This window comes from Ovis canadensis, chromosome 12 (genome assembly GCF_042477335.2).
Source record: "Ovis canadensis isolate MfBH-ARS-UI-01 breed Bighorn chromosome 12, ARS-UI_OviCan_v2, whole genome shotgun sequence".
Classification (NCBI taxonomy): domain Eukaryota; kingdom Metazoa; phylum Chordata; class Mammalia; order Artiodactyla; family Bovidae; genus Ovis; species Ovis canadensis.
Window position 1 is genome coordinate 71,117,489 of NC_091256.1, and position 15,864 is coordinate 71,133,352.

The 15,864-nt window shown below is 41.1% G+C and overlaps 1 protein-coding gene across 4 annotated transcripts in view; it reads left to right on the forward strand.

Annotated features, from left to right (window-relative positions):
- Window positions 1-6,016, forward strand: part of RALGPS2 (Ral GEF with PH domain and SH3 binding motif 2) — a 160,102-nt gene extending 154,086 nt beyond the window's left edge. For all 4 annotated transcript variants that reach the window (XM_069546168.1, XM_069546171.1, XM_069546169.1 and 1 more), the window contains one exon: window positions 319-6,016. In XM_069546168.1, the coding sequence (XP_069402269.1) occupies window positions 319-348 (30 nt within the window). In that variant the 3' untranslated portion in view covers window positions 349-6,016. The remainder of the gene's footprint in view (window positions 1-318) is intronic.
- Window positions 6,017-15,864: the final 9,848 nt, after the last annotated feature.

Consider the following 15,864-nt stretch of genomic DNA (forward strand, 5'->3'; position numbering starts at 1 on the left):
GCCATACTTACTCTTTCCTCATTCATTCATTTATTCACTCAGCGAATGTCTGCTGAGCTCCCCTGTGTTAGACAAGAAAGGTATTGTCTCTGCCCATTTTACCATCCACATTTCAATTTACTGGAAAGGATATTAACTTATCTCAGTGGTTTTTCTCTCAAAAATGTTCTAGTATATTTTATCCATTATTTGTAAACAATTACAGTACCTTCTATCAAATTCCTTTGGGCTTACTTAAAATGACAAGGGAAGATAAGAAATAGTACTTTGAAGAACACCTTTCAACTACTATCAGTTTGTAATGCTTATATTTTTTAGGTTCCTACAAACTTGATGACTTTTGAGTAAAAACGTGATGAAGAGCAAGGTGAACTGTTACCCTAAGTGAAAGCGAGGACCTGATGAAAGAGTGCCAGCTACAAACCAATCCTGTGCCAGGCAGAGCCCAGAGGCTCCGTCTCAGCCTCTGGAGTCCTGAACCAAAAAAGCACTAATTTCAGGGAACGAAGTGAGATATTCCCAGGGAACACATCAGAGCTGTAAAACAAACTGCCGTGGACCATGCTTCTTATCTCTGAACTGACCTGTGGAAACCACTGCCTTAATAGAATGAAAGGAAAACCACCACGAAACACCAAATAGTGCGTGTGAATCTCCTGGCGGTGCTGTGCTTGGAATAGATCGTAGCCAATTTGCATTTCTTTTAACTTTGTACTAATTTTGGAGGGGGGAATCGCCTTTTTTTAGATACACTTTAAAAGGGAAAACATATTTCTTATGGGTCACATCAGGAGCTGGTTTTGAACTGAAGTGTGAAGATGTTTCAGCTTAGTAGGGTTCTACCAGCCGCCTCGCCAAAAGGTTTGCTTAAGCCTCCATGAGTCAGCGGCCTCAAAGCGCTTTCTCACAGCAAGAGTGTAGGAATTAGAAATGTTAATAATGTGAGTTGTTGGGGTTTGTTTGGGACTGGGGTGGGTTGGGGGGTGGTTTTGTTTTGGATAGGGGAGATTTTTTTTTTTTTTTAACACTAAACTTCTGAAATTTGGTACTGTATGGGGTACATTATTTCCTGCTGGAGGTATAAAGGCTGAGTGTTCACATGCCAGACACTTTATTCACGTGGGCTCCAGAAAACATGGTTGTTTTTAACTGGGTTTAAAGTTTCGCCTTCTATATCAATTCATTGTTGGACCACAGATCTGCTTAGTAGAGAACTGTAATCCCAACCTAAACTTTTCTAAGAAGATTTTACAATAACTATGGTTTTCAAGTTTAAGTGGATTATCCCTTCTGTCACTCACAGGTGATTTTTATCATCAAGGGTGATGTATCAATATTTTATTAGGATATTTTCCTTTATAGTGTTAAATGTGCACAATGCCAGTTATTTTTTTATTATTTTCATTATTTTTGTTCAATATGAGATTCAGGATCACATTTGTTTAAAAGAGAACCTACATGTGTTTGTATGCATGTATGTATTTTATTATAAGGGATACAGAATAATTTTCAAAGGGAAAAAGGTGAAAGATTGAGAGGCTGGAAATTTTGAGTATCAGAACTTTCCTTCCTACTTAACTTTCCTTTATCACAAAACATTTTTCTCAAAATTTACTATAGGTCCTTACCATGAAACCATATTTTGTTAAGAGTTGATCAAGAGAGTTTTGTGAGAGTTCTTTTATGCAATAATACATTTAACTTCCAGAATAAATGTTGAGTTTTAAAAAAGGAGGGAAAAAAAAAGTTTGAAGGTGAAATGCCTTGGAGTTTTAACCAAAAAAAAAAAAACAAGGCACTTGAACAAAGCTGTGTGTTGGATGTTGTAAACTCATGAGGCAGCATGAATTTCACCTATAGCCCAGAGTAAGAAGTTCTTTTTGGCTGATAACTTCTAATAGATTTCTATTACTTTGGGCCTCACATAAAAACTTTCAGATTGTATTCTAGGGGAATTTTATCCTTTTCCTTTTTAATCATAAGTATTTCATCCTTAAATCCATGAAACTTACATAGAAAATATTGCTTGTTAGAATAATTAACTAAAAGTATATCCGTTTGGAAAGTAGAAGAGCTTTCTCAGATTGCTAAATTTTTAAATTTTGTTTTCTATTTGAAAAGTATATCAAGAGTTCAAATACTTTTCTTACATAGTACAGTTAGAAATACTATTACTTCTGGTTTTGTGGAAAATGACATGAGCTGGCGAGGACAAGAACGTGGCTGAGACCTCCCAGCACGGCCCACGCTGGGCATGGAGAAGACCCCGTCTGCATAACCAGCATAGCAGTATTACTCTGAGACCTTGCACATCTGACTTTTGTTTTAATTTTCTTAACTTGTTTATTTCTCTTCAGAAATAAGTGTTTTTAACAGTGTATGTGCTTTTTAAAACACATTGTGGATGAGAACCCTGTGGATTTTTTATTACCTTGTCTGTTTGTCATAAATAAGCTAAAGTAGATTAAGTGGTAGGCTAACCGTATTGCTGAAGATGGGCAGCTGGAAGTCAGAGCCCGAAAGCACAGTTTTGCCAAAGAGAGAGCTCAGCTGGAAGACGTGTTTGATATTTTCAGCGCTAAACACAAGGCTGCTTATGCAGAGTGAGAACAGTGTTCAGATAGACCACACATAGATTTGTGGCCTCTGACTGACTAAAACTCTGAACTGTGCCACGGAAGTCACCATTGTTTTCTTGTCTTCAGATTTGTCCATTCAAAAGCTTGCTCATTGCTTTTTAAGGCTACTTTAGCATTTGAAGCAAAGAGAAGACCAGTGAGAGAAGTGAATTAAAATAGTGTGGGTGAATTTTTGATCTTATAATTCACCAAATGAGACCTAATAATAATTCAGGCAAAAATAAATACTACAATATTAAATATTTAGGCATCGTGTTAGTGAGAAATGAAATTTTTCTCCTCTTACTAGGCCTACCCTTAATAAATTTGTAAACTAGCGCCTCACAAGCTTGAAATTTTCACCAATATTAAGCCCATTTTTTTCTCTCTGAGTCAAGAAAAACTCATTGGAAATTCCATTATAATTTAAATTTAAGCTAGTTTTTGATAAGCATAGTGATTGGTATACTATCCAGCCTGGTACAGCAGTATAATACCAACCAAAATACAATTTGAGGCACATCTCATTTAACTGTTTGAACATGGAAGCTTATTTTTCATGCAAAAGTAACCTCTAACAGTTTTTAAAATGCAGCTATAAAAATAACTATGATGACCTTGAGGAGCTCTGATTTTGGTCTCATGCCCCCTCCATGTGTGAGTTCTGCTTATTTTTTTCAGAGACATTATTTTTACCATAACCTCCAAACTGTAAAAATTAAAAAGAACCAATCAAACACACCTTCCTATTACATTTTCTTCACTGTGTAAATATTATTTGTGTAAACATTACGAAAAGGGATCCAAACAAACAATTTTGAGTCTGAGTATTTTTTTTCCTCCCCAGGCATATGCTTCAGTGATAAATGTTTTCCTGTGCGGAAAATGCCATATGACTGTTGTGCTGCCTTCTGTATGGACTGTTTTGGTATTGTATCTTTCTGTATGTCAAGAACTTAGGGTGTTTGTAGCTGCAGAGTTTCTGTAAGTGGCTTTATTCCTCTTCTAGAAGGTTTATAAAGGAGCCCAATGTGCACTGTTACAGAAGGGAAAAATGTTTACAGTCTCTAGTGTATACACCTTGTATGTTAGTTGAAACCAGGGCCCGCCAAGAGCAGTCTGGCCTATTGCTCTCTTAGGATTACTAGAATTCACTTGGCCAAATGATTTGAGCAGAAGTCTTTTTTTTTTTTTTTTTTTTAGGTTAAATCTGTAGTTATAGATAACTTTACTGCTAAAAACAAAACTGCAAGACTTGGTATTAGTTTAAAAATCAATAATAGTAGATTTAACCCATTAACTATCCACTCTTGATTTCCTTCCCATTTTCTGAGACATGGTCCTTTTCAGTGTTCTTTTAAACCACCATATTATCTTTTTTTGCAAACAAGAGATACCAGTATTGTTAACAGAGGATAATATCAGTTTTTTAAAAAATCATCTGCCTCAAAGGCTTTTGAAATAATTGGATCCCTTTTTGAAAATGAAAATGAATTTGATTGTGTCCTGGTGGAACAATAGTACTGCTGGTACATGAATAGGTGATACAAAGCAAGTGGTGAGGTTTGTCTGACTTCTTCAGTGGTCTTTTAGGGTTTGCTTTTATTTTCTGTCTCTCTTCTTTTATATTATTTCTTTCAAGCATAGTAAATGTATAATTTTACAGCCAGAGTAGTATTCTGTTTTCTTGTAACAAACATTGTTATTTAACACATTGATGATAATAATTTTCTGTGTGAAGTTAACCTTTTTTGGTTTTGCTTCCTTAAAAATGGCTTGTGTCTAAGGTGACTTGTTTTGGTTTTTTTTTCCCCCTATTTAGAGGATTCTAACAAAAGAGATCTGTGTGAGCAAACTTTTAAGCTTTCTGAAAGCTATTTCATTACACTGGTATCTCCAGTTGTAGTGCGGGGAAAATTTGCTCAGTGCCTTAGCAATTTGAAGACCAACTTTAGGGCATCGAGTGTGACAATAATCATTTGTCCTCTTACTCCTCTTATTTCAGGAGTGTGTGCTATTCCTCTCTCCACCAGCTTGCTCTTGCTCACAGCAAGTCTAAGAAAATGCGTGTGGATCTCTCTAGGTTATTGTAGCATTCCTCCTTGGCTTTGAGTCTTTTCAGACAAGTTCCTTCCCGGCTCCTCTCCTTCCAGGGTAGAAGATTAAAAATAAACCCTCCAAATCAGCCTTTAGATGAACACGCCTAAGAGCAACTTTGAAGAACATCCGTCCAGCTGAGTTTATTTTTATTTTGTGTTGTTGAAATTGTTGTTTTGAGCATAGATTTAATTATCAGTCCTTTCAGAAAATCCTTAAAAGAATACAGTACAGCCAGAAAGATTTGTTTGGGTTCTATAAAAGCTACTAAAATCCTGAAATGAGAGTTCCTTTGCCCAGAAGTGAGATTTAGTTCAGTACATTCTTACAGTTAAACAGGACTCAGAACAACAAGCGGTCGCTTCACCTACTGGTTAGTGTTTACTTGAAGATACTGTCAGGAGAGTGAAAACGACGACAAGGTATAAATTAAAGAGAAGTTGAGAGACTAAGCTAGCTTTCTCAGTGAAAACAAAGTGCAGAAGCATTTTGCTTCTCTGAGATTACTGCAAGATCTGGAGATACTGTTGTTAAACTGAGTCAAAACGTTTTGTAAAGGGCTAGTATGTTCTAGAGGAGGCAAGTAAATTTAGTCTTTAAAGCCAAATGAAGGGATTAACTGGTCCTTGAAGGTTATTAGTAGGATTTAAAGTTTGATTATAGTCATTTGGACTGCAAAGTGGTGCTGGGATTAAAGGAATACATAATGAAAGGAATCTTTGGGATTGAGCTTTTTTTTTTTTAATAGACAAGTAGAAAATTTCATAATTAGCTATGCTTTAGATACCAGGTAACAAATATCAATTTTCCCATGAAGATATTACCTATTAAAACTATTCACAGAAGATAGTCCAATAATTATTGACTTACTAAATCTGACAGAGTAGCTGATAATAAGTCACCAGACTCAAGAGTTTCTACACCTTGATTATTGACAGATCCATTGTTTTACAGCTGACCGAAGTATGTATGTGTGGGGAGGGGGTGGGGAACTCATTCACAGTGTAATCTAAAGGAGATAAAGGCATCTGTGGGGATGAATATCCAATAATGATAATATATAGGAAAACACAAGCCATTTTTACTCTCCTTCATCCTAGTTAACTTGAGGTACTAAAGATGAAGTACTCGTTTGCACTATGACCTCCTGGAGTGACGTGCAGCTTGGTTCCTCTCTCACTTTTGATTTCTGTTTAATATGCAAATGTGAGCGTGAGATCTTAAGTGTGTTTGCATAAGCTAACTTGAATTTAAGTACAGTTTTCTGAAATATTTCTATTGGAATAAATTACTTAAAAATATAGGTTGTGTGGGAATAATTTGTTTCTATAGTTACATTTTTATCATTAACTTTTAAAGAAATGCTTTAAGTTAATTTTTTTTTCCCCCCACTCTTTCTAGAATAGCTGACTAGGATTTTGTTGGTACAGGAAAGCTTCTGTCTGGGTAAACTTCAGCTGCTCTTCTCTATCCCAGAGCAAGGATGTGCGGCATGCTGACAGATGGGGCCTTGGGGAAAAGAGGTCAAGGGTATAATATTTCCGACATTATCTCCCCACCCCAAGTATGTTATATGAGCAGTCTCCATAGAGGCTCTCTTTGCTAATACTGTATTTCATAAATTCCAAACCATGACACTTTCACTTCTCACCATTTCTGAGAACAGAATCCACCATCCAGCCTAGGGAGCCTTTAGAAGAAGAACCGAAATACATGTGTTTAAGTCTCCTGTAAGTTATCAGCTGGGGTGTTTGCTCTGCCCTTTCTTAGAATTCCATGAGTTTGCTTCTAAGAAGCTTGGGAAACTTCCAGATGGGACTGAATGCCCAGTGTTTGGGCAAACCATAACCCAATTTTCAACTGTTTTCTCACTTTTTCGATGGCTTTTGAAATTTTTCACTGACACTGTGCTGGAACCAAAAGAGAGTGCCTGTTCTCTTCTGGGGTGAGCCTTTCCCTGCATCACACAGCACCTCGTTCTCCGTGTGTGCATGCTGAGTTTCCGGGTTCCCTCCTCGTTTCATTACTGGTTGCTCCCTGAGCCAGTACCGCATTGTCCTCATTCCTGGGTAGCTGTGTAAGTCTTGATGTCTGGTGAGGTAATTGCATTGTTCTTCAAATTCGCCTTGGCTCTTTGTGACTTTTCATCCTCCCTATGAATTCTATAATCAGTGTGTCAGGTTCAGTGAAAACACTGTTAATATTTTTATTGGATTTGCTTTGAATTTGTAGATTAATTTGAGAATTAACAGTTTGAAAAGCTTACTCATCTCATCTATGAATATGAACTGTCTCTCTTTTATTTAGGGTTTTTAATTTCCCTCAATAAAGTTTCATAGTTTTCTCCCTCCTGGTTTCATACCTCTTTTATTAGTTTATTCCTAGGTAAACTAGTTTTTGTTTCTGCTGAGTTATCTATCTGTAGGAATGCTATTTTTATGTTGACACTTAACATCCAGCAACCTTATTGAAATCCCTTATCTAATTCTTAATAGTTTGTCCAGTATGATTCCATTGTCATATTAGCTGCAAATAAGGTAATAGATTGTGAGAAAATACTTGGAGTTTATAAAACAAAGGATTCATATCAAGAATACACATGGATTGGATTTTTTTGCAAATTATTAGGAAAATGTATTCAGTAGAGAAATGTGCTAAAGGGTGTGGATAAACAGTTTATAGAAGGAGGCTTATGTGGCTAATCTATGAAAAGATGTTCAACCTCAGTTAGTAGAGGATTTCAAAGTAAACCATGGAAGAGCTGTCTCATTAAACCTATCAAGCTGGTAAGGCAGTGCCAGAGAGCATCAGGGCAGTATTAAAGAGATTGTGTACATATACAGAGCATAAGAATTCAGAATTCCGGCACGGGACCACTTACTAGCTGCGTGATCTTGAGAAAGTGACTTAACCTTCTTCCTCAGTTTCCTCTTCTGTAAAATGATCACAGCGACAAGCCCACCTCAGAGAGTTGTGCGGCTCACCTTAGCTCATGTCTCTAAAGCCCCATGAGCAGAGCCAGCACTAGGAAGAACTGTCAGTGTTAGGGAGAGTTGGAGTCAGTTACGGAGAGTGGGATTAGAGGTGAAGGGGAGAATAAGGAAGAGGTATTTGCCTAGTTAAGACATAGTGAACTGAGAAGTATCTTACAAACTTTAGTAAACTAAATGAAGAAGTAAACCAGGTATATTCATTATAGACAAACTGGCAAGTAGAGAAAAACCTGAAGGAAAGCCACCTAAAAAAATTGTTGATTATTAAGATCTGTATTTCACCCACCTGTTGCTTGTTCAATGATGACTTCTGAACACCACCCCCCAAACTGCCTAAATCAGAATATGAGGACAGTGCCTGGTGCACACTGAACTTTGAATTCATTTTGGTCTGATTTGCCCACAGCCGAGGCTCAAGAGAAAATAACCGTTATTGAATTTGCTTTGTTATTGCATAACTGTCAAAACCAAGTTTTCATACAGTTAAGGTTTGGAAACTGTTAACATCTATATTGAGCTGTTGCAGAAGAAAGACAAGTTGCTGTTTTTTATTGACAGAAACTATTCTGAGATTTTAACATGAAAATGGAATCCTTTTCCATTAGGCATGGAAGAAAAACCTGGAGATTCACCGTGAGTTCTTACTTCTTAAGCAATTATCAGTAAGTACAAATAATAAGTACAATCAGTGAACCTCTATTGACCACTGAGTTCTACAGTAGCCATGTTTTATGACCTTGTGCAACCTCGGTAATGTGTTAGCAAATCTTAACCACACAAATACAGGATTGGGATTTCTATGTTGAAAGAGATTAAATGACTGTACTTTGGGTTTTGGTCATAATCTACCTGGATCTTTGGTATAGACAGCCTACAAAAAAGTTGAGAGAGTATGACCTGATGCAGTTTGAATTGAAACCTTTGATTCTAGCCTAACTTGCTGTGACACAACTAATTACGTTCTATGTCTCATTCTAAATCAAGATAATTCATGAACGAACTTGGGTGACAAATTTTCTGTGGTTCCTTAGTTTACTAAATTAAAATTCCCAGACTCTTAAAGGAAAACTCATTTCTGGTTCCATGTTTCTCCTTTAAGAAGAGGCTTGTTTTCCTGTTTCCTCTTTGGTTAAAATCATCCATGGATGCCTTTTGTTCTTTGAGCTTACTTCCAGCAGGAGGGCCTTCTGCTCTAAAGGGACTCTCACAGAGGGCCATCAGACATCTGATGATAACTTGACGTTTTCTTGACGTTGGCAGTTCAAGCTCAAGTACCCGCCATCCAAACTATGAAAAAGGAAAAGGACAGTGACAGAACATATTAAATGATGGAAGTGTCTTATAACATAGTGAGCTGTGTGTTTTGAAGCAGTAAGGAGAACTTTTCATGTTCTACATGAAGTTAGAAACCCATCAGTATATACTCATTCCCAAAAGAGGTAATGAGCTTTTCAGCCTAATTTAAATCGTAGGAGTGGGTTATCTGTCATAGTGTCTAAAACAGATCATCTCTGTTTTTATACTTCTCAGTTCAGTTCAATCACTCAGTCATGTCCTACTCTTTGCGACCCCATGGGCTGCAGCACACCAGGCTTCCCTGTCCATCACCAAATCCCGGAGTTTACTCAAACTCATGTCCATTGAGTCAGTGATGCCATCCAACCGTCTCATCCTCTGTCATCCCCTTCTCCTCCTGCCTTCAATCTTTCCCAGCATCAGAATCTTCTCAAGTTAGTCAGCTCTTCACATCAGGTGGTCAAAGTATTGGAGTTTCAGCTTCAGCATCACTCCTTCCAATGAACACTCAGGACTGATCTCCTTTAGGATGAACTGGTTGGATCTCTGCGCAGTCCAAGGGACTCTCAAGAGTCTTCTCCAACACCACAGTTCAGAAGCATCAGTTCTTCGGCACTCAGCTTTCTTTATAGTCCAATTCACACATCCATACATGACTAATGGAAAAGCCATAGCCTTGACTAGATGGACCTTTGTTGGCAAAGTAATGTCTCTGCTTTTTAATATGCTGTCTAGGTTGGTCAAAATTTTCCTTCCAAGGAGTAAGCATCTTTTAATTTCATGGCTGCAATCACCATCTGCAGTCATTTTGGAGCCCCCAAAAATAAAGTCAGCCACTGTTTCCACTGTTTCCCCATCTATTTCCCATGGAGTGATGGGACCGGGTGCCATGATCTTTGTTTTCTGAATGTTGAGCTTTAAGCCAACTTTTTTACTCTCCTCTTTCACTTTCATCAAGAAGCTCTTTAGTTCTTCTTCACTTTCTGTCATAAAGGGTGGTGTCATCTGCATACCCGAGGCTATTGATATTTCTCCCGGCAGTTGTGATTCCAGCTTGTGCTTCCTCCAGCCCAGCATTTCTCATGATGTACTCTGCGTGTAAGTTAAATAAGCAGAGTGACAATATACAGCGTTGATGTACTCCTTTTCCTATTTGGAACCAATCTGTTGTTCCATGTTCAGTTCTAACTGTTGCTTCCTGACCTGTATACAGGTTTCTCAAGAGGTAGCTCAGGTGGTCTGGTATTCCCATCTCTTTCAGAATTTTCCACAGTTTATTGTGATCCACACAGTCAAAGGCTTTGGCATAGTCAATAAAGCAGAAATAGATGTTTTTCTGGAACTCTCTTGCTTTTTCAGTGATCCAGCGAATGTTGGCAATTAGATCTCTGGTTCCTCTGCCTTTTCTAAAACCAGCTTGAACATCTGGGAGTTCACAGTTCATGTATTGCTGAAGCCTGGCTTGAATTTTGCACATTACTTTACTACCGTGTGAGATGAGTGCAATTGTGCAGTAGTTTGAGCATTCTTTGGCATTGCCTTTCTTTGGGTCTGGAATGACAGTTTAACCTCTCATATTAACCTTTTTTCCCCCTTACATATTTTGTCAGTTGTCTCACTTTTGGATGTCTACTCATTTACAGTATGTTGTCTTCCTTCATATTTGTTTAGATCAGTGATTCTCAACCTTGGCTGCAGTTTAGAATCATCCAAGGAACTTTTAAAAATTTCAAAGCCTCGGCTACACACCAGACCAATCCCATATGCATGGGGGCAGTCAGGGTGGAGGGCACTAAGCCTCTCAGATGACACGAATGTGTAGCCAGGGTTAAAAACCAACATTTAGGTTGTTGGTCTCTAAACACTGCAGAGGTTTTAGGACAGTGGCTCTCAAACATCCAAAGGCATAAGAATCCCCTGGAGGGCTGGTTAAGACTTAAATTGCTGGGTTCCATCCCCCACCACTGGAAACGAGAAACTGGGTTAGGAGGGGAAGATGAGAGGATCTGTCTTTGATGCACACTAGGCTGTGAGTGTGCAACTTCATGCTATGAATGTGGTGGACGGGGTGCTGTCCAGAGTGTGAGCATCTGTGCCAGGTGGTAAGAGGGCACGAAATGAGAAGACAGCACCCCAAAATTCTGAGGAAGCTCGGGAGAGGGAGAAAGCCAAGCTTGTAGCTGGGCAGCCACAGGGTTCCCAGCAGCTGTGGCGCGGCAGAGAGGCAAGGACTGAGGACACTTCACGCATATTTGATCTCTGGCCCATCTCCTGTCCCTGCAGCTCAGTGCTGACCTCTGCAGAACTGGAGCAATAGCAATGTTTTGACTGCTTGCGACAATATATTTACTCACAAAGCAGTTACTTCAGAACATCCAGGATACCCTTTTCCTCCCTCTAACAACAAAGTATTTTGAAGCAACAGGAAGAAAATTGTTCTGTATTTGAAAGCCTTCGGCAAGGCCATTTGCTCCAATGCGCCATAGTCCCTACACTCCCAATAGTCTTTTTTTTTTTTAATATTTATTTATTTGTTGGATGTGCTGGGGTTTTGTTACTGTGTGCTGTGTGCAGGCTTTCTCTAGTTGCGGTGAGCAGGGGCTGCTCTTCGTTGCTGTGTGAGGGCTTCCTTCACGTGGCAGTGACTTCTCTTTTGTCAGAGCTTAGGCTCTAGGGTGCACGGGTTTCAGTAGTTGTGGTTCAGGGGCTTTAGTTGCCCCTCAGCATGTGTAATCTTTCTGGACCAGGGATCAGACCCATGTCCCTGCATTAGCAGGCGGATTCTTAGCCACTGGACCACCAGGGAAGTATCCCCATAGTCTTTTGGCCTATTTTCTCCACTCATCTCTAGCAGCCTAAAACAGAAGGTCCCATTTTATGACAAAGAAGGAAGCTGGCCTGGAATTAAAGCTGTCTCCCAGAACAGAGGGAAAAGATGGAAAGAACCTAGATCCTTAGTGATTTCCTTGTGCTGCTGAATTAACCCAACCCTGGCAGAGTCCAACTTTTGAACTCCTTACAGATCATGATCATCTTTTATTTTTAAGAGAAGAAAAGAGGGGAAAGAGAGGAGAAAAGAAGACACAAAAGAATAGAGAAAAGAAAGACGGGATGGAAACAAAAAAGGAAGGAGGGGAAAAGGCAGGCCACTTTTAAGACTTCTGTGTGCTGATAAGGAATGATGGAGCTGCAAAAATATAGTAAGATTTCTTGCAAGGTTTCTGCTTGTGCCACCACAATTTATTAATTTTTAGAAGTACAACCAGGAGGTAGTAACAGTCTCAAATAAGGGAGAGAAACACCTCTTCCTTATGTGGTGGTATTATTATTATTATTATTTTTGGTGGTATTATTATTAAAGGGAGGATACAGGTGTTGACACTGGGTGCCCTGGTGGGTGGTGGAGCCCCATCAGCCTCTGCTCTCGCCCACAGCTAGAGTGCCCTGAGCCGCCTCTGCTGGGAGCCAGGTCAGCCGCTGTTCTGCTCAACAGGGAACACTCCGTTCCTCTACTTGGGTAAACCAGACACAGGCCCCTGCTGCTGCTTCAATCAACAGGGAGGCCAGCGACGAAGCAGCTGCCTCCTCGTGGGGTCAGTCCAGCGTCGGCAACAGGCCCTCTGCTCCCTCGGGGCCCTGCTCTCCCCCTGCTGACAGCACCAGCTTCATCAGAGATGCTGAATTCTCATCAACTGTGAGAGCCAGATTGTTTCCCTCCTTGCTTTTGTTTTGATGTGTCTTAAAATGATTAGGCTTTTACTCTCAAATATTTCCGTTCACCCTTACTGGCTAACGAACAAGGCACCTCACACACCACAGCAGGACAAGGCGCGCTACTATGGTATCCAGTAAACAGTGGCTAAACAAAGTCAAAAGTCTTGCTCAAATCAAGTTCTCTTTTGTACTTGTTGTTCTTCCATCTGCCCTGAGCTACGTAATGGCTGTCCAAAAATGTAACCCACTGCACCTCTGTGAGGAGCTCAAGAAAAGCAGCTTCCTGGACCTTTGCCAGTGACTTTCTTGCATTGTCTTAATTGTCCATTTGCTAGTTAACAAGTCAGTCTAGAAAGAAGTCTTTTCTTCTTTTATTCTTGGAAAGTATGTACTTGGAAATGTCCAATAAAAGCCAGTATGTGCTGAATGCCTACTCTCTGCCAGGTTCTGGCCAATGAGAGGCTGTCTCTCAGGGCTGCCCGGTTGGGAACATGAGGGCTGAGGAGAGGCCACTCAGGAGTGACTGAGGGCCTGATCAGTGATCACCTGCGTGAGACAGGTACAGTCTCACCCTGCGGCTGAGGTCAGACAAGGGCAGTCTCTGGGAAGAAGGGGCACATTTCCCTGTCTGGGGGCAACCAGCTCCCCATCACCCAGTTCCCGCACCTGGACCCCAGAGCCACTCTCGGCAAAGTGGCTGAGCACCTGGCCTCAGTCCAGCCCACTCTAGTCCTGCCCTGTGTCTTCTCACCGTGTCCCTACAGACCCCAGTCTCAGGTCCCCAGCGTATTCATGGAAACTTGTCAATTTGATTCATCACACAATCTCTGATGGCTTGGTTATAATCTTACTCATGTTATACACAATCTCTCAGTATTCCTTAACCTCTAGGAGGAATGGATACTTCTTCCCAGATAACAACAGGAAGAGTCAAAGAGGTTAAGGAATTCGGTGAAGTCACCCAGTAAGGGGCGGAGCCAGGACTCAGACTCTGATCGCTCTCATTCTCAACCCGGTAGACCTTGGCTTTCAGAGCCATAACCTAGCAATTTCCATGCCCAGAGCTAGCAGCATGAAAGCTCAGCAAATAATGTTGTGATTTATTATGTGACTCAAAGAAAGAACAACCAGCAGCTTCCTGTTTTAGTTATTCTTGCTTATGATAGTTTCTAGCTAAAAAAATTCATGTGCTGTCAACATGTAAGTGTAATCTTTTTTTTTTTTCCCCAATGTCTCTGCCAGGCCAGAGCCTCCCTATGGGTCTTGCACGCACTGTGCTGAATCTGGTCCCTTGAGTTCAACAACCTCACCACAAATACAAAACACTAAAACAGTTATCACGAACAACCCCAAATTGCCTAAATGTCACGTGTACATGTTACACCAGAAAAATTCTGCCCAATCAGAAGGAAAAGCACCATGCTATATGGCCTCAGAGAGCTTGGAAAGGCTGGGTGGAAGAGATGAGGTTTTTGTGTGGATAGGATTTAGGGCCAGAGGAGAATTGAAAGCAAGAACTGGACGTGTTAAACGACCTGGGTTCTTGGTCTCTTATTGTTAAGCTGCTCAGGGGTGTCCAGACAAGGACTTCAGACAAGGCTTTATTGGGACTCAATTACAGCAGGAGGGCGTGAGAACAAGAAACAGTTTCCCTTGCTTGCTCCCTGATGAGGGGTGGCAGCGGGTGGGGGGTTGCTTTGGGCCAGTCTCTTAAATGGGGTGAGCGTAGGGGCCCATCGGTGGTTCAGGCTTCAGGGCTGGCTTAGGTGGTCTGCCCATCCGCTTGATGGTGCTGTGTGCAGGGTGCATGCTCAGCCCCCTGCTTTTGCTCCCTGCACCTCAAGAGTGGCAGGTGGGTTTTGGCCTTTTCTTCACGGGTCCCAGTCTGTCTCAGAAGTGCACTGTTGAGGCTGGGAAGAGATCACACTGACAAGAACCAGGGCACAAAGTGGAAAAAGCAGGTTGGAATCCAACAGTCAGGACTTTGCCAGGGTGAGGAATTGAGGGCGGAAGCTGGGAGAACAGGCAGGGAGTAGTTAACACTCCAAGGGAGAGAGAACGAGGGTCTGATCGAAGTAGGAGCATGGGAGGGACGAGACTGAAGGAAGCCTGCTCCTCTGCCCCAGGCACCCAGATACCCTTCTCTCTGGTAACCAGTACTAACTGGAATGATGACTGACTGCTCAGTGGCAGGCTATGTTGGTCCCCACTGGCGATATGACACCCTTCCTAGAAAAGAGTAGAACCTCCCAGCACCCTCCATGTTCTACTGCCAATTTCACTCGCCTCCTCCTATCAATTGTACTTAACCTTCCCAGCCTATTTCCTCATCTATAAAATCAGCAGGAAATGGTTCGTCTTTCCTGGGGTTGTTATGAGTTTGAATGAGATAATGCATGCCAAGTACAAGGCCAGGCACTAGGCTCATAACTGCTAGTGATGAGCCACCAGCATGACAATCTGCTCCCTTGAGCTAGAGCCTCCTGAGCCATGAGCATGCTTTATGAGGACTTACTGTTGGGGAAAGTGGCTATTAGGCCCTCTCTCTCTCTCTCTGGAAAAGCATTAGACACTGGCAAATAGCTGAAGGTGCAATCAAGCAAATTTATATTGTGATATCTCTCAAGTTTCCTGTAAGTTAATTTGGACACAGGTAGCTTCTAACTGGAGAAGGAAATGGCAACCCACTCCAGTGTTCTTGCCTGGAGAATCCCAGGGACGGGGGAGCCTGGTGGGCTGCTGTCTGTGGGGTCGCACAGAGTCGGACACGACTGAAGCAACTTAGCAGCAGCAGCAGCTTTCTAACAAGAAGTTCAGAATTGTTCCATTTTGACAGTCCCCTGTCCTGTTCCTTATTTTATACTATTGTCCATACAGGCTCCTCTTCTCCCTTTGTGTTTATACTGGAATGTACCTGAGCTAAACTGTAATGGAGCTCTGGGTGGGAATCTGGGATGCTTTAGACCCACCCATAGAGGTCAAGGCCTGAGAATACTAGAAGGATCTGAGAATACTAGATGGGCCCTTCAGTAAGACTTCACTCATTTCATCCTCCAGGGCCCTGTGCCATACATTTGGCATAGGTCATGTTATGTAATCCTTACACCAGTCTCATGAGGTAGGAATTGTTAACATTGTTATAAATG